Source organism: Mugil cephalus, chromosome 5 (genome assembly GCF_022458985.1).
Source record: "Mugil cephalus isolate CIBA_MC_2020 chromosome 5, CIBA_Mcephalus_1.1, whole genome shotgun sequence".
Lineage (NCBI taxonomy): Eukaryota > Metazoa > Chordata > Actinopteri > Mugiliformes > Mugilidae > Mugil > Mugil cephalus.
The window spans coordinates 25,766,061-25,784,382 of record NC_061774.1 but is presented as its reverse complement, the minus strand read 5'-3'; the positions used below and the strand labels follow the sequence as shown (position 1 = coordinate 25,784,382).

Here is an 18,322-nt window from a genome sequence, read left to right as displayed (position 1 = left end):
AACGTTTGTACTTTTTACATAATTCTAAGATCCCACTCACAGCTTTCAACATAAACCCAACAAACATTTCATCAAAGAATCTGTAGTAAAAAAAAAAAAATTAAAAAGTAGAACGGTAAGAGTTTGTTGGAAAATATAACACTGTGGGGTGTGTAAGGAATAGACCTTGAATATGTACAATATGACCAACAGAAACATCCCTTATATATTTGAATCACGTATAAAAGTATATTTATTTCCGTTAGGTGAAGTTTGTCTGCAGTTACTTAAATATACTACAAATGATTGCAAATGTCTTCTTTAATCTCCAGAAATCAAAGAACAGGACAAATGCAACCAAAATTATAAAGCAATTCAACTGATTTGTCATCAAATTGCGTATCTACAAGTGTTTACGGTTAAAACTATAAGAATGAAAACTGCACCATGTGACACACGTGAAACCAGTTTAGGATGTGAAGCAATCCCAACTGTAAGTAAGAGTCAGCGTTAGAGGGGCAGCCTCTGGGGCACAATGTAAAAAATGTTTTTCTTTAATGGGTGTGAACTGTTTTTCTTTTTCACACTCAACTGAACTGACAAAAAACACCCGCAGGAAACAGACACCACCACCACCATCACCACCAGTGTGATCTAGTACCTTTATTTCAAGTTTGTCGTCAACAGAAACAGGAAGGAAATATTAGAACATGTGAGTAAACATGAAACCATCTGTCAGTGAGGTCCTAGTGGATGAATTTACCTCTAGAAAAACCAGTTAAAAAACCAATTAATTAAAGCAGCCGCGTGTTTTTATGAGCGGCTGAACTACCTGTTGGATCGGTGTTGGTTTCTGTCGAGCTCGCACACAGTTTTTCCCACGATCGGAGTGTTTTTACTCCCGGCTAGTTGGCAGGAAACCTCATCCTCTCCTCTTCTCTCTCCCACCTCCTCACAGGGATTCACTTTTCAGAATTTTTCCTTTCTCGCCCTGTAAACCGAGAAACTGCCTCCCAGTCTGGGTTAAGTTAGTCTGCTACTTTATCAGGCGGAATCAACGTAAATACGTGAATTCTCACATTAATTCTCTTTTCTACTATTTTTTATGTGTTTCTACAGGTGCATGAACTATAACTTACTACTGAATCTCTATAAGAAATTAGATAAGAAACCGTGGAGGTGGTTTTTACACATCACTACAATAAGTCATAACAACTTGACATTTTCCTGCAGTTCCTAAAATGTCCACTTGAGGCTGACTCTAAAAGTGAGACTCTTAGTTGACATGTCCAACTTTACAACAGATACAAACATGTTTACAGAAAAAAAACTGATTTTTCTACACCTCCTTTAATTTAGGTGTGAGAACGCCACATTCAGAAACAGCTTCCCTCCATGTTAAATGCACATTAATAATCCGTAGATAGATTTATTATTAGTACTAGTATTAATAATCTTTTTTTATTATTATTTTAACTGACAGTTTTGAATGTTTATCATGGCACTGTTAAGTGTAATTATTAAGTCCTGTATCCTCCCTGGTTCTTTTATAAGCTCCAGTGCCACAAAGTGTCAACATGTGGGAGGAATCAGAACAGAAACATCCGAGCGTGTATTTATAAAACTTGATTGATGCTCCACGCGCTTAAGGACATATTGTTAATTAGACGTCTTCGAGAACAGTTCTGAACTATTTATGAGACCGTCCTCTAAACCAGCGCTTCACAACATCCTGAGGGTAGAAAAATTAGCTTAGCTTAATTTTCAAGTGGTAACCTGAACATGCAAGTTACCACCTTCCTGCAGACGGTTCACTCTGAAACAGAATTAATTAGTTAAATGATGAAACTCTGAACGATGCAACACGGGAGCGAGATCTCTTAATACTTTCAAATACTTTCACACACTCCTGGATAAACTCCGGCATCCCCTTCCTCCTAATTGGACGCCCATTTACAGCAGAGAATAAACCATAAAGTAAAACCATATGGATGCTCTGGTTTCACCTCATCTCATGCGCCATAAATAGTGGTTAATTAAGAAAATACGGAGTGAGGGCTCTGCACGTTTATTAGAGCCAAAACCACAGAGGCATCACCACAGGGGGAGGAGGCGTGCTGCTGCTGCTGCCAGCGTCTCACTGCTCAGGGAATATTTACCCAGAGAGTTCCTGTAACTCCACCCTGACACGGCTGTTTGCAGAGTTATGCCATGCAAACGCGAATGTCACCGGAGATAGACTCACATGTAAAGCAGGATGGTTTTAAAACATGAGTGACACACATACATACACACACGTCATCTTCAGCTAAATGTCATAAATGAAGAAGAAGTGATTGCGACGCTTTGTGAAACAGAGAGAGAGAGAAGACGATGACGCCCCGAGAAAGTGTTGCATTTACTACTTCCTGTGTCTAACTGAAGGAGTGGGATGACTGTACACAACATCCTGTTTGAGGTGACAAACATGCGAGAGGTGAAGCAAAACGACTCAGAAACCTCTGGCGGCAAGAAAGGAAATAAGTTAAATGATGCGTATATAGATTATACTGGTGTAAAAATAAACCTGCGCATAGTTTGATCTTATTTTCTGTAACAGCTCAACATGAGGGACTGTACAGGAGAAACTAGTACAGTCGTAAATATAGTAACAAAGAAAACAAAACATAACAAATCAAACAAGCATTTTACATTCTGAGGTTGCATAAAGTGAAAAAGAGAAAGATTAGCACATTATGACGAACTATGAGGCCAATGGATACAGGCTGCATTTCATCTGGGGCTCCATTAACAACTTATTGGTGTGAGTGTGGAGAAGGTTGGACTTTGTCTAACTGGCTTAGTTCTTCGTGACAAACTTTAAATACATACAATACTTTCATCAAAGATTTTGGTCCATATTGACTTGACAGCATCACGCAGTTGCTGCAGATTTGTCGGCTGCACATCTATGATGAGAATCTTCTATGAGCTCTATCTATTGGATTGAGATGTGGTGACTGTGGAGGCCATTGGAGTACAGTGAACTCACTGTCATGTTCCAGAAACCAGTTTGAGATGATATGAGCTTTGTGACATGGTGCATTATCCTGCTGGAAGTAGCCGTCAGAAGATGGTCCACTGTGGTTGTAAAGGGATGGACATGGTCAGCAACAATACTCAGGTAGGCTGTGGTGTTTAAACCATGACCCCCCCATCATTACACCACCACCACCAGCCTGAACCGTTGATACAAGGCAGGATGGATCCATGCTTTCATGTTGTTTAAATTCTGACCCTGACATCTGAATGTAGCAGCTGAAATCGAGACTCGTCAGACCAGGCAACGTTTTAAATTTTGTTTCTTGTTGTAATGTTTTATGTTTTTATTTGTGTGAAGCACTTTGGGCGCTAAACAAATAAAGATTTTCAAGATTTTTATCGCTGCATGTCTAATTAAGGTTTTCACTTCCCTCTCACCCTCTCACCGATCAAGAGGGTGTTTGTTTGGCTGCAATTTTATTTTAGTTATTTTTGTTTTGTTTATTTTTGTCACCTCTGTTTCCTCCTCCTCCTCCTCCTCCTCCTCTGTACTTCACAGTCGTAGGTCACGGTGGCAGCGGGCTAATCTCAGATTAACCTCCCGACAGTCTCCTCTGATGTCTGCTTTCCCTCGGCCACAAACAAGTTGCGTTCATCTAAGGAACTGCGCCGGCCGCCGCCTCCCAACACTTTTCATAAATCAGATTAAAGTTTCCCTTTGGTAACTGAACTGAGGCCCGTTGGAGGAAAAGACCCCGAAAAAAAAAAACATTCACACAGAACAAAAACCTGTAACATTGTCGAGGATTCGTACACACATGGTTGTAATAAAAAAACGCAGAATCCGGCCCAGCTGCAAAGGAAAGGAAAAACGGTTGAGGATCATTATATATCGCCCCGACGCTCAGATCGGAGCCACGACGTGTTTTTATTCCCAACATAACTCACCTTTTCTGCCAAAACGATCAAAGACACGGACCAGATACATCCAACACTCTGTTTAGCTTCCACACACATGCTGATGGTATCACATAGACGTCTTAAAACTCTATTTTTCTCTTTGCCAGCAAAACTTGTGATTATTGGCTCAAAGTCATTTAGAAAACAGAAATTATAATCACCTTCATTACTGTGTTAACATGACATACTGGTGCAGAAATCAGAGCTACACTGACTTGGTTGTGATGCTGATGGATGCTCATGTCCGCTCGACGGTTTTCCGGTTCCACTCCGGTTCTCTTGGAGGGACGTAGTCCTCGGAAAGCTGCTTCGGTGCCGCCAGCATCTCAACGCGAAGGCTCGCTGAGGTTCTCCTCGCAGCCCTGGAAACCTGATTAGAGACTTTTATTAGTGGCGGCATTTTAAAAAAAATGTGTCGAGAAAACTCAGAAAGTACCGAAACTAAAAACCTGAAGCATTTCTTTACACAGCAGATCAGCAGATCTCTCTAAACATGGGTTGTCTGTTTATTTCTGAATGAATAAAAGCAAAACTTTTGTAAAAGCATAGTAGTTGAGTAGGTGTTCTGTCAATGTGACCCATCGTGACGTCACCCGTTGGATTCTGAGCTTGAAAATGAAGTGGGCGGAGCCCGCGGTCGTAATGTTGGAGGAGCTTTACTCCGCCCACATTCTGATACTCCAAATATGGGCGTGGGGGGTCATGTTGGGGAGGAGCTAAAGCAACCTGTCCGCTACCTGTTAGCTCAGGCTATCACGTGTCATTCAAACCAGGAACGGCCTTAATTATGCCGAAATTTAAACCTTTATAAAAAAATAAACAAACAAGTTAGAAAAAAGAAATCACCGGCGTTTAGCTGAATAGTGAAATAAACTACTGAGACCAAAATAGTTTTTTGTACCAGGATGTAAACATGTTTACTGTAAAGTTGGGCTTTTTACCATGGGGGTCTATGGGGATTTGCTCGCTTTTGGAGCCTCTAGTGGCCACTTGATGAACTGCAGGTTTTTGCGATTCCGCACGGGCTTCAATACTCAGACCTGGAGTTTGCCAGACAATCACTCGGGACTCATGTTGACAGCACATCCGACAAGGATCAACAGTTTATTGGAAATGATATTCATCGTGCAGCCGGTTAATTGAGTGTGATGTTGAGGCCGAGAATAATCAGTTTTGTTCTCTGCTTTCAAAAGAAGGTCTCTCAGTGGTATTTATTTGATGTTGTTAAACCTTTAAGTCCACTAAGTAAAAGCCAAAATACTGATTTTAAGTAGTTTTTAAAAGTAAAGTGAATCTCTGCATCCCAGTCACCAGATATCTAAATAGCAGCCCCCATGAGAAAAGTTCAGAGTGAGCGCTCTTACAGTCCAGATGGATTCCTCTGGACGTCCTAATTCATAGCAAATGTTGCTTTCCTTCAGTTTGGGCAGCGACAGCTGGACCAGTCTCTGAGAGATCCGAGCGGCCCTGGACGCCGAGGAGACGGTGGAAGCGGCGCTCTGTGGACGGAACAAATTCAGATTTTTGTCCACGTTTGTTGTTGCAAGAAATTCCAAAAGTTAATTCGAAACACATCCCTGAATCCCCGATGTCTCCAGAAAACATCGCAGGACTATGAGGCTGGTAGATGAAGACGGCATCTTTAGCATCTTACAAGCTTCAAATATATGCACATATATGTATATATATAGAGAGAGATGTGTTTATAAATGCCCCTGAACTGTAAATGTTTTATTTAATAATAAACACAGTGAGTTGTCACCAGGATATTAGCATTAGCATTCTTCTGGGTGCATTTATCTTGCAGTTCTTACCCCCCTGTCGCCCTGGAAGTCCGGGTGGGTGGGTTTGGGGTTGGAGAGCTGCAGCAGTCGAGGAGTGATCACAACAGTTTTCAGTCTGGGATCAAGGTGCCAGACGGGACAGTTATTATCACAGAGAGACGTGTGAGGACGCCTGTGGGACCAGACGGATGATCAGATGTTAAAATCTCACTCTTCTTCTTTCATCCATCCATCTAATTCCTCATCCTTTTGTGAAGGAAGAAGCTTTTGTTCTCCAAAGATCTCACAAGGAGGAGGATTACATGTTAAATCTGCCTTGTTTCGTCTACTTTATTTATTTATTTATCCGTCTGTGTTTATTTGGAGCAACAGGATGAGTGGATTAGATCCGGGCCTGCTGGCGATCGGTATTTTCTCGTGCAGGGCGTTAGAAGCAGCCGTCTCTCTCTTTGCAGTCGACTTCTTTGCTGTAGCGAATACAAAGCAAACCTCCCCGGCTGCATCTCCCTCCGTGCCCGGGCGACATGTTTCGGCTCAGGATTTATAAAAAGACTTCCGCGGCTGTCTGCGAGCGTCCCAGGGGTCCTGAACTTTGGACAATAAGCTCTATTGTCTCCGTCTCCCCGTCAGCCTGACACTGAAATAACAGATGTCCTGACGCTGGCTTCCTCACACAGAGCCCGAGACGTTAGTGTTGGACCTCGGCCCTCTTGCTTGGCTTTCTCGTATTTTAACTCGCTGCCATTAAACTCGAGACTTTGGTTTGCAGTGTCGGCCCCCTCGGGGAGAACGGAGGAGTTTGACATGTGACAGGGAGGTCTGCTGTGGAAATAATCATCTGTCAAACAGATGATTATGACCTCCACACGCTCCTCTGAGGGCTGCAGCCGAGGACTGGCTCACATTTTCATTTCTCAGTCTGATAAAACGCCAACATTTGGCCCTTTGATGATCTATCTATCTATCTATCTATCTATCTATCTATCTATCTATCTATCTATCTATCTATCTATCTATCTATCTATCTATCTATCTATCTATCTATCTGTCTGTTTGTCTGTCGGTCTATCTTATCATCTATCTACGTATCTATATCACTATCTATCATCTGTCTGTTCATATCTATCATCATTATTGTATCCTATCTATCTATCTACTATTAGTATCTATCTATCTATCTATCTATCTATCTATCTATCTATCTATCTATCTATCTATCTATCTATCTATCTATCTATCCATAGATATAGTCTATATCCATCCATCCAGTCTATATCAATCCATCCATCCATATAGTTTGTATCCATCCATCCATCCATCCATAGATATAGTGAATATCCTTCCTTCCATCCATCCATCCATCCATCCATCCATATAGTCTATATCTATCTATCCATCCATCCATCCATCCATATAGTCTATATCCATCCATCCATATAGTCTATCCATCCATCCATCCATCCATCCATATAGTCTATATCTATCCATCCATCCATCCATCCATATAGTCTATATCCATCCATCCATCCATCCATCCATCCATCCATCCATCCATCCATCCATCCATCCGTCTAGTCTGCATCCATCCATCCATCCGTCTAGTCTGCATCCATCCATCCATCCTTCCATCCGTCTAGTCTGCATCCATCCATCCATCCATCCATCCATCCATCCATCCATCCATCCTATATAGTCTATATCCATCCATCCATCCATCCATATAGTCTGTATCCATCCATCCATCCATCCATCCATCCATCCATCCATCCATCCATCCATCCATCCGTCTAGTCTGCATCCATCCATCCATCCATCCATATAGTCTATATCCATCCATCCATCCATATACTCTGTATCCATCCATCCATCCATCCATCCATCCATCCATCTAAATAGTCTGTATCCATCCATCCATCCTATATAGTCTATATCCATCCATCCATCCATCCATCTAGTCTGTATCCATCCATCCATCCATCCATCCATCCATCCATCCATCCATCCATCTATCTAGTCTATATCCATCCATCCATCCATCCATCCATCCATCCATCCATCCATATAGTTTATATCCATCCATCCATCCATCCATCCATCCATCCATCCATCCATCCATCCATCTATCCATATAGTCTATATCCATCCATCCATCCATCCATCCATATAGTCTATATCCATCCATCCATATACTTTATATCCATCCATCCATCCATCCATCCATATAGTCTGTATCCATCCATCCATCCATCCATCCATCCATGCTTCTTCCATTCCCATCCCATGTGGACAACAGACAGCTATTGTTAGCATCTGTGCTAACACTGGTAGAAACTAGAGAGGTTACTGTTCTTTCTAACTAGTTTTTCTGTTTGTTTCCTTCCTCTGCTCTGCCCACATCAGTCAACTGTACAATAGACTCACACTAACAAGTTTTAAACCTAATTATTCATTTTTTTAAGTGTTTTCCTATTGGAATAGATGCCTGTTATAACACTCCTCATGTCACGGTTCACGCTTAACATCTAACGATGCTTTTACCCGTCTTCCTGGGAGCTGCGCTTCCTGGTTTTGGGCGTTGACAGACGCACAATGGTTTCATACTGGGACGCCTTGGAGGAAGGACGCTGGGTCTTCCTGAAGAAGCTCGCCTCCTCCTCCTTCCTGCAGGAAAACGGAGTCTATTACCACATCCATTATATGTTGCGCTGTTTGTCTGGGACAAAGGTTTGTCTCAAGCCAGAGGGGAAAAAGGAGGAGGTGGTGGAGGAGGAGGAGGGATGCAGAACAATGGTTAAAGTGTCACTACTCAAGTTGATGACAGAGGTACGAGTGGAAAAGCAACTGCACCCGTAAAAAACATTTAAATTTTGTTAAACACGGTCGAGACTATGGAGTGAGACAATGTCAAATGTTCCCTGAAGACCAACCCGTTTTGACTCATTGTTTCCCTCCTAGAAATTAAACTTGGGAACGTGTCACAGAAAAATCCTCCCTGACTGATTCAAAACAAAAGGAAACCTTGGCTTTTTCCCAAGATTTGCTAATGTTCTTGAAGAGTGAAAGGAGCAAGTACGACTGTTTTTTTTGTCAGATAGCTAATTATTCACTCATTTATTTGATAAGAAATTGACTGACACGACACCAAAAGTACACAAAGCCGATGCCAATGCTTTAAATGTATAATTTTGTCAAAAAACTAAAATAAAAACAGTGAAAACCAGAAATGCATCATAATTTTTTCTTAATGAAGGATTTTTAATCATTTATAAATCTGTATTATTTGCAAATCCTTTAATAATATGGCTGTTTGATGATGTCAAACTTTATTTTAGGATCTTATGATGGACATTTTTCTAACATAACATGTGTTAATGTAGAAAATAATCAACAAAAATCATGGAAAGAATAACTGATGACTTCCTCCACTGCATCCACACCTGCCGACTGTACGTTTTTGGCATTTTTGAAGAAGTACAGTGACAAGTTTCACTGGTAATTCATCAGGCTTTCAATGTTTTTCTATGTAAATGGAAAGAAGAAAGATAATTTTTATTAATATTCTTACTAAATTCCAATGAATGGTTTATTAATTGATTGTTTTCTGATGCATTTGCAATTATTTCAATAACTTGCTTTGTGTGGGGATGTCAACTGAACTTTTTCTCATGTGTTAACCCAGGAAACAATCAGAATAACTGATAACACACAAAATTATTTGCTGTACAACGATTGTACATTGAATGAAACTTCCAGCTAACACACTCTAAAATAATATTAAACCAATCAAATTTGAAATGTATGTAATAGTGGCTTTTTGTGCAATTATTTTGCAAATAATTAGATTTAAAATTAGCTAAATCGAGTAGACTCCTTGACTGCAGACTGATGTGATTAGAGGTCGAGCAGCAGGATAATTATCCGTCGTAACAGACCTTTAAATACGTTTACGTACAAACCAGTGCATCTATATGTACGTTATCAGCCTCCTCACAGCTTGATCATGATGTGAAAGATGAATTCTGCTTCGAAAGCAAAACCAGCAGGCAATTGCAGTCATCTGTAATAACACTGAATTATCATTAGCTTCACTTCCTGCGTGGGCTTTAAATTGAGTTACACTTGTATGTTTGTTTTTAATGTCACAGCTGAGGCAGGGAAATAGCACTAAATAGAGTCTGACAGCTCTCTGGGGTGATCCCCTTCGACCAGGACGCGACTGGCATCGGTCCTGAACATCACTTTGCGCTTTCCTGAATCAACTGAAAACATTTCCACATAAATGTGTTGATGCTGCACGGCATAAAAGCTCGCATACGATCCGATAAACACACAAACGGCACTCGCTCTCATGCCTTTTTGATAGGGTCATCAATAATGTTGAAGGTGCACGCTGGGTACAGTTACCTCCGGTGGTCCTCCCTTGCTGAGAAGTCTCTTTTGTGCCTGGCTAGGTATTGGATTCTTGCACTTGGAGCGGCTCCGAGCGCTGAAGCGGAGATGGGCCATATTGGCTCCTGGTTGCCCCAGTTCAGCTTCTCACTGATCAATAAAAAAAAAAAAAGAAAAGGAAAGTTTACAATAAGCAGCAGCTGTGATAATGAAATAATCATACTCTGAATCATTCTTTAATAGCATTATTTTCCTTTCGAACACACATTCAGAGCATGCCAGACATACGTCCTTAATTATGCAGTTTGGAGAAATTGTAACGATGGAAACATTGGCCGCGTAGGCTCCTAAATTCTTGGAGTCGATTTCACATTGGATCAATTAACAAATACGCAACCTCACATGATGTAGCCGCTGGAACAGAACACACCCTGCAACAGCTACAAACTTTAAGGACTATAAAACCAAACACAAGAAAAAAGGCCTTTGTGATACTTCTTTACTCGACTTAAATGAAGAGGAAGATGTTTGAACGACCCTGCTACTCACCAAGGAGTTGTGGCCCAAACAGTTTTTGAGGTTTTGTGCTGTGCCAGCTCCAAGATTCTGCCAAATCACACAGAACAGCACAAATCAGCACTAAATATGTATTTTTGGTGACTTTGAGGGCTCAGGGGGGGAAACATGCAATCACTCAGCGGGTTTCTCGTCTCTCTCTTGAGGGTTTTCTGCTCTACTGCTTCCAAAAACTGATCTCACTCTTGTGTTAAAAGTTGAACTCTATTAAACCTCACTGTGGCCAGTAATCAGATTCAAAAACAGGACTGTCGCAATTTATCTCATGCACTTTTGTCACAGTGGTTTTTCAGTCTGAAAGAGAACATTTGAGTTTTTGGCTGAAACTTTTAGACTTTACCCTTTATTCCATGATGGCCCCTCGAGTAGGTATATTAACAAAGTTCAACATATTGTAAATTAATTAAATGAAACATAACAACCTTGAAGATGCATAGATAGTTAATATTAGGACTATTTGATTGTGATTAAGTGCACATAACCGAACATAAACTCAAGACCCTGTGAATATGTTTCTATTTATGTTTGGATGATACACTGGATCAAATTTTTTAATACATAAAATAATAGATTTTTAATACATCTTTTTTGCATTCATACAAGATTGCATCTCAATCAACGTCAGATAACTGTTTTAATAGTTTCTTAATTAGCCTCAGCTAACTATTTGTTCAGTTAGCTGTAGCTAACTAGTTCAATATTGTATTCATAAGATTCATAAACTATTTTGCTAGTTAGCTTTAGGTTATCATGTCAGCTGGTTATTCACTAGTCCCAGTAGCACATTTTAAATGTGTATATGTTTATTCGGTACTTTTAGCAAACTATTTAAACTTAGCATTTGCTAATGAGCTGCAACTGGGATTTTGTATCTCCCATTAGCTTCAGCTAACCATTTCAACTAACGTTAGCACTCATTAGCTTTAGCTAACTACTTCAACTGAGTATTAATCAGAAGATTATTTTAAATATAACTATCTCCGCTAACTGGCTTGAGCTTGACCTATTTCATTTAGAATCCGTTAGCTTCAGGGAACAATTTCAACTAGTCGCCACTAGCTTCAGCTAACTGTTTCAACCTGCCCCCATTACTATTTCAACTAGCCATCCATTAGCTTCCGCTAGCTATTTCCACTATGTATTTGTTAGCTCCGTCTAACTATTTCAACTAGCCTCCATTAGCGTCGACTAGCGATTTCAAATAGCCGTTTGTTAGCCTTAGCTAACTATTTCAACTAGCCTCTATTAAAAAAACTATTTCAACCACCCCCATTAGCCTCAGCTAACTATTGCAACTAGCCTCCATTAGTTTCATTTAACTATTTCAACAAGGCCCTTTAGCTTCAATTATTTCAACTAGTCCTCCATAGGTTTAGCTTAATATGTTAACATTTACTTTACAACTAGTTCAACAGTTCAACTCTATACAAGAATAATATAGAACACTATTATGAAATATTGACTTGCAAATGCAAAACAATATCACCAAACAAACACCGTAATAAATATCTGATAGTATCTTAAAATTAGCTGTTATTAACTCATAACAAGCTTATTGGAAACTTTCAGAATTTCTAAAGCAATAAAATAACAACTTCACCTGTTTGATGGAGCAAACCTGGACTGAACACCTGTAGGAATCAGAAATAAAAGTTTCACTCACCACACAAGAGCACAGACACGAAGAAGAATAAAAGTTGCAGATGGGAATTGATTAGTTCACCTTGTTTTCCAGACACCATCTCACCTGCAGGATCCACATGCAGCCCTATTGATGGTGTCACAATAACTAACCACCTGGTGTTGCCACGGAGCGATGAGTCCTTAGCAACCAACTCCACACCTGAAACTCCTTGAAACTGGAGTCAGAGTGGTTTATCCATCCATCTCACCCACTCAAGACGTCAGAAACAGGATGTTAAAGGGAAACTGATATGTTCGAGGTCAGCTGAGAGGGCGACTGCTGCATTATTTCTGGAAAAAACTTGGCATGCGTGATGATGTTCATGGAAATGAACTAAAAGGTCAGAAAGTTCAAACTCTAAAATGACCACAAAAACAGAATACTTTTTTTTTTAAAGGAAACACTTTATTTAAGTGTTAAACAACATATAAGACAAACTGTTTGTACAATGCTGTAGGTTGTTTTTGGTATACGAAAATTATTATCTTTTTGTGGATACTTGTGCTTTTTGAAACCTTTACATTCACCAGATATTGTAAATATAAAGGAACACAGTTTAAAAACAAAACAAAAAGACATCAAGAAAACAAAAATATATCCAGATTATAGCCCGTTTTTTTAAGGTCCCCTTTCAAAATGTTAAGGCAAAACACACCCGTGTGAAGGTAACAATGAACTTGTAACATAGAAATGTGTGTTTTTAAAGCCGTAACCCAATACTAAAACAATCTCTAGCAAGAAAGGTGTTGATTTGGTGAGCAGAGGCCCGGTTAATAATACATTTGCAATGAAACAGCTGTTTATTGGACCAAAAAGAGCCCTTGTTTCTACTTAAAATACTTCAATAAACAGCTGTGTTGCTTTAATTTCTTTAAAGTTTTTATATTAATGTATATTGAACGTCTTCCTCCCTAATGTAAAACTCCAACAGTTTGCACATTGGTGCCTTCTAATGGCAGAAAGACGTAACTGCAACCCAATCACCGACCTTCATACTGAAAATGGTTTACTTTTAAAATATCAGTCCCTGAAAATGAGATTGAATGTGGGGAATGTAGATAAAAGAGGAGCATCCGTTTACTAGTGTAGCCTCAGGTGTTGTATATCAGGAATTAAAATGTTTTGTGGATCAGTCTGAAAAAGCTTTAAAACACACACACACGGTAACCGTCTATACAAAGTAAACAATATTAAAATCCAGGCTGTTTTTTTTTTTTTTTTAATTCAACAGAAACTGAAAAATAATATTTTTTCTCCTTTTTCTTTTTAAATCCAAACGATAATGTACCATCTTATAGGTAAAGACCTTCAGCCAGCCCGGCGTAGTGACGACAGTAAAGTGAAAGCGTGCGAAGAAAACCGGATCAGAAAACACCAGAGTTTAAGTTTCATCTTCTGTCACAAACCATCTGGGTGATCAGGTCCCGAGCGTCCTGGACCCCCGAGCTCAGCTCCGCCTCGCCCTTCTTCACGTGCGTCCCGATGAGGAACAGCTGTCGGTCTCCGACCTCGGACAGGGACAGGGCGTCGTGGATGTCGGTGATGCAACAGGAACTCGGAAGATCCTGGACACAGAAGGAGACACGTGAGGTCAACCACAACATTATGACCCGTCTTATATTATGTAGGTAGGTTCCCCCTTTAAGCCGCATAGACTCCCAACACTGTCAGATGTGCTGCAGGAAATTATCTAATTTCACTTAATTGGTTTAAAAAAACTAATTTTTTATTCACTGCAGATAATTAGTCTTTGTTTGTCTCTGTAAGGGACGTATAGTGAGAGGTAGAACAATTAAATCCTTCTTCCACCAGAGGGCAGAAGTTAGACAATTAACCTGTTTATCTACCTGCTGCCATCCAAACAACAAAATAGTCAACCTGAACTGGGTCTCAGAGAAAGTTCTGACCCAGATGAAGGTCCTAGTATAAAAAGGTGAACTCAAGACAACACAATGAAAGTTCTCTTTCCTTTGGATTTACTTTTTTTGGGGGGTTACAGTATTGCTACTTGTATTAGCTCGGCTATGCAGTAAATGAGGCCACTACCTTAATATACTTCTGAGTTTAAAATAAATAAATAAGTAACTCTGATGTTTTGTTTTCTTTATGAAGCTATGATTTGAAATACACTACGTTTTTTTAAGTTTACCAGACGCATTAGGGTGAATTAACACAAATTTTAATGGAACGTGACGTGACGTGACGTATGCAATGCGCCTCCTACGGACAGGTGGCTATTTAATTTCTGAATATATGTTTTGAAATGGTTAGGTGGCGAAGCGTTAAAGTTTTCCGACCACACACTCTTTGTTTTGGAATCTTGTGTATTCAGTTCGTTTCATTTTGTTACGTTTGAAAGTCAACCGGAAATTTATGTTCAATAAAAAAATCAAACTTGGATGAGCGTCGTCTCTGCACGTGCTTAGTGAAAAGTGTGTCGGTAACTCTCCACCTAACATCAGTCAGCCAAAAGGAGATAAACTAAGGATTGGCCACTTCAGTATCAGTATCGGATCAGTATTGCTGATACCAGCCTGGATTTTACTCAGTATCGGATAGGAAAGGAAATCGGTGATATCGAACATCACCACTTCCCTGGCACAAGTGTGTGCTTGGGTGTGGTACACAAGGTCAAGCATGCGCACAAGTGCTGTTACTGAAATGTAACCATGATATAATCACTATTTCATTATATTTTTCCTATAGAGAGGTGGACTTGTTTGTCCAGAACATCCCACAGATGAAGAATTATAATTTCCAAGCTTAAACAGCTCAGTTGCTGCGTTGCTATTCCCCCTAGAAATGCACAAACCCTAAATATGTTATCAGATGCCACATGCTTGTTATGAATTAAATTATCAATCAAGTATCATTACATTAGAAAATTAGAGCCGCTGCTATTCAACATTTAAATCACCTGACAAGAAATGGGCTTTTTTTGTATTGTTCTCCCTGATTTGCAACAACTTTTAACTCTAGTCTAGTCTAAAATTCTTAATGTTTTTCACGGTCTGTCTGATGGTTACAGCTGAAACCATGGTAATAATTCACCATTTTCCATGATCTCCATCAGTCCGTGCTCTTTGTTTACTTTGCCGAGTGCCTCCAACTTTGCGACTTCCGGATTTATGACGTGCCATGAAAACCCTCTATTCATTGCCACGTTTTCTACTCTTTACTTTGTTCTTTATTTCGTTCAATTATTGCATCTACTCAGGTGTTTCATATTTTGAGCAGAAACTATGTGCGATTGTACTACCATAAAAACTCAAAGTGATAAAACGTGATTGTTTGTCGCTATTTATTTAAACGCTCAGACTAAAGTGATCAAATCCAAACACTCTCCTGAAGGACCAGCTGGTCTTTGAGTGTTTTCCTGTCACGCTCACCCGTTTGTTGGCCAGCACCATTAAAGGCAGGAGGGGGCGTGAGGCCAGCAGCTCGTGAAGATGTTTCTTGGCGACCGGGAAGCGCTCGGGGTCCGAGGAGTCGACCACGAACACCAGCAGCAGAGCTTTGGACATGTACCTCTCCCAGTACGGCCTCAGGTCGTCTTTACCTCCGACTGAAAGACGGGAAACAGGGTTTTAAAGACTTTTAATCAACACACAGGATGTAATTTAACGCTATATACGCGGTCACGAATCTTACTTTCTAGGAACTCGATGTGCAGGTCGTCCCTGTTGACGGAGACGGCGTTGAAGCCCTGCGTCGGCTCCATGTCCTGCTCCAGGCTGCCGGTGGACAAGCAGTGCAGCAGGCTGGTCTTACCGGCCCCCTCCAGACCCAGAACCAGAACCTGAGTCCCCGCTTGCCCCACGGGCTGAGACAGAGCAACGCAGAGCTCGATTGTTAAAGCCGCTTTAGTTGTCATGTCACTGTTACCACTACTGCTTAAAAGGACGCATGAAGCTTATTTTAGAGCGCGGGAACAAGTGGATTAGTGCACAAACTAATTCATCTGCGACTAATCAAATAATGGTTAAGATCATTGTTTGCAAGGCTGACAAGCGTCTTTATTTTCCTTTACTATTATATCAAAACTATAAACTCCCTGAATAGTCTCTTTAATCTTTAAAAATGACTGACTGAAAGTTAACGTCTTTTAAAAAGCCATTTATTAGACTTTCTGTTCTTGTTTCGGAGCCACAGCCTCCTAGTTTTCATCACTTTTTATTTATTTATCTGATTTTATCTACATTATTCTATTTTAATTGTGGTTTTTCTTTCATAAAATAATTAAATTATTTAAATTAAGTTCATTGTTTTTGCTGTCAGCTAGAATATTAAGAAAAATCTGACTTATAATGGGAATATGAAGTTCATTTACAGATACATTACATTTAAATATATTACATTGAAATATAAATGTTTAAATATCCTCAAATATCCATTTTGGGACATTTTTAGTTATAGACATTTAAAGACGATGCATTTACTGAGTGGGGAATTACAATAACAATGTTTCACCATTTATTTATGTTTTTATTTTGAAGTTAATCAATTCATCGAAATAAATAATGAGCAAGTTAATTATTATTCATGAAGCATTTGTTTAGATGCAGATTTAATGAACTGGTTTACACAGGAGTTAATTTAACAGTGTAAATTTAAGACTCTATGTATGAATAATTAAATAATACAAATAATAAAATAATAATTAACAAAGCTTCATATTGTCTTTAAATCATAGACTGTATATATGAATAAATAAATAATTAATAAAAATAAGAAATTTATATTGTCTTTTATTTAAACCGCAATACTTTGAGAACTTTGAGGTTTTTAATGAAAAGTACTTTATTGCGTGTATTATTATTATTAGAATGACAGCCTACATTTCCCAGAATGCCTCAGCAACACCGTCGCAGATCATGTCTAAACCTGTTTTTGAGTTTTTACAGTCGTATTAATCCACTTAATCCATTTTAAGTGTCATTTTGACATTTTGAACACATTCACGTGGTGCATTGCTATTTAATTGTGTACTAAACGTTATTATTTCGTGCATTTCAGGAGCAACTTTACAATAAACTCCATGCAGGTGTGTTCAGAAAACTTTACCTTGGATGTTTTTTGTGCTGCTACATGTGCAACCACGGGCTCCTCTTTCTCTTCCTCTTTCTTCTCCTCCACCACCACCACCTCCTTCTTCTCCTTCTTCTTCTCCACCTCCTCCTTGTCCTCCTCCTGCTGCTGCTGCTTCTCCCCGGAGGAGGACGAGTGTTTCCAGACCAGATAAGCGACTCCCCCGGCCAGAGACACGGAGGCGCAGAGGACGCCGGCTCCCCTCAGACCGACCATGGTGCTGCTCGATGCGGGCGCTTTGCTGCTGCTGCTGCTGCGTTTGGCCGCTGTTTATCCGTCGGTCTCCGGCATTATAGGAGCCCCCTGCTGAATGTTAAAGTTCGTGTGCGCCTCCTCCTGTCTTCAACAAGTGGATTAAGAGACAGGAAGCTCCGGAGGAACTTCTCCTAACCATATTTCCGGCTGAAGTGCGCCGCCGTGTTGATGTAGTTCCACCATTTGGCCACAAGATGGCGACATTATTCCTAAAAAGACTCAGGGTACATAACGTACATTAAAAACCTTCAAACATAATCACGATATAACAATCTACCATTCTTCTATTTAACACGTGCTACACATAATTTATTACTGTACTGAATCTACTTATTTTTGTGTATTTCTTCTCTTGCTCTTTGATTTTATGTGCCACTCTTTGGCTTCCTAATTGCCCCTTGGGAATAAATAAAGCATTTTTTTCCCTGATTCTTTATGTTTCTTTATCTTAGAGAAGTACCTCAAAGAGCTCCAGGCTGGACAGACTAGGGCTTCAATAATACCGTTTCCCTGAACCAAAAGAAAACAAACAAGTAACTGGCACTAAACCATCTGGGTAGGGTTTTTATCTGCAGTTCAGTTCGGT

General features: G+C 39.9%; 2 protein-coding genes across 2 annotated transcripts; both read right to left on the bottom strand.

Moving 5' to 3' along the window:
• Nucleotides 1-3,530: 3,530 nt before the first annotated feature.
• Nucleotides 3,531-12,559, bottom strand: LOC125008687 (testicular haploid expressed gene protein-like). The gene is made up of 8 exons (XM_047586044.1): nt 12,433-12,559; nt 12,310-12,340; nt 10,683-10,739; nt 10,149-10,283; nt 8,283-8,405; nt 5,775-5,916; nt 5,325-5,459; nt 3,531-4,330 (listed from the first exon to the last, which is right to left on the bottom strand). The coding sequence occupies exons 1-8, from the start codon at nt 12,449-12,451 to the stop codon at nt 4,199-4,201; spliced, it is 774 nt and encodes a 257-aa protein (XP_047442000.1). The 5' UTR covers nt 12,452-12,559; the 3' UTR covers nt 3,531-4,198.
• Nucleotides 12,560-13,664: 1,105 nt separating this feature from the next.
• On the bottom strand, nt 13,665-17,884 carry arl9 (ADP-ribosylation factor-like 9). Its single transcript, XM_047586045.1, has 4 exons — nt 17,458-17,884; nt 16,045-16,216; nt 15,783-15,958; nt 13,665-13,958 (listed from the first exon to the last, which is right to left on the bottom strand). The coding sequence occupies exons 1-4, from the start codon at nt 17,695-17,697 to the stop codon at nt 13,782-13,784; spliced, it is 765 nt and encodes a 254-aa protein (XP_047442001.1). The 5' UTR covers nt 17,698-17,884; the 3' UTR covers nt 13,665-13,781.
• Between the last annotated feature and the right edge of the window lie 438 nt (nt 17,885-18,322).

Coding starts and splice junctions, on each gene's coding strand:
- arl9 (XM_047586045.1), bottom strand. CDS start 17,697: ATGGTCGGTCTGAGGGGAGCCGGCGTCCTCTGCGCCTCCGTGTCTCTG. Junction 16,217..17,457: donor CAGCACAAAAAACATCCAAG/GTAAAGTTTTCT, acceptor GCTCTGTCTCAG/CCCGTGGGGCAAGCGGGGAC. Junction 13,959..15,782: donor TGGTGCTGGCCAACAAACGG/GTGAGCGTGACA, acceptor TTCTGTGTCCAG/GATCTTCCGAGTTCCTGTTG.
- LOC125008687 (XM_047586044.1), bottom strand. Junction 10,740..12,309: donor AGGTTTGCTCCATCAAACAG/GTGAAGTTGTTA, acceptor GTGATTTGGCAG/AATCTTGGAGCTGGCACAGC. Junction 5,460..5,774: donor ACTTCCAGGGCGACAGGGGG/GTAAGAACTGCA, acceptor TTCCGTCCACAG/AGCGCCGCTTCCACCGTCTC.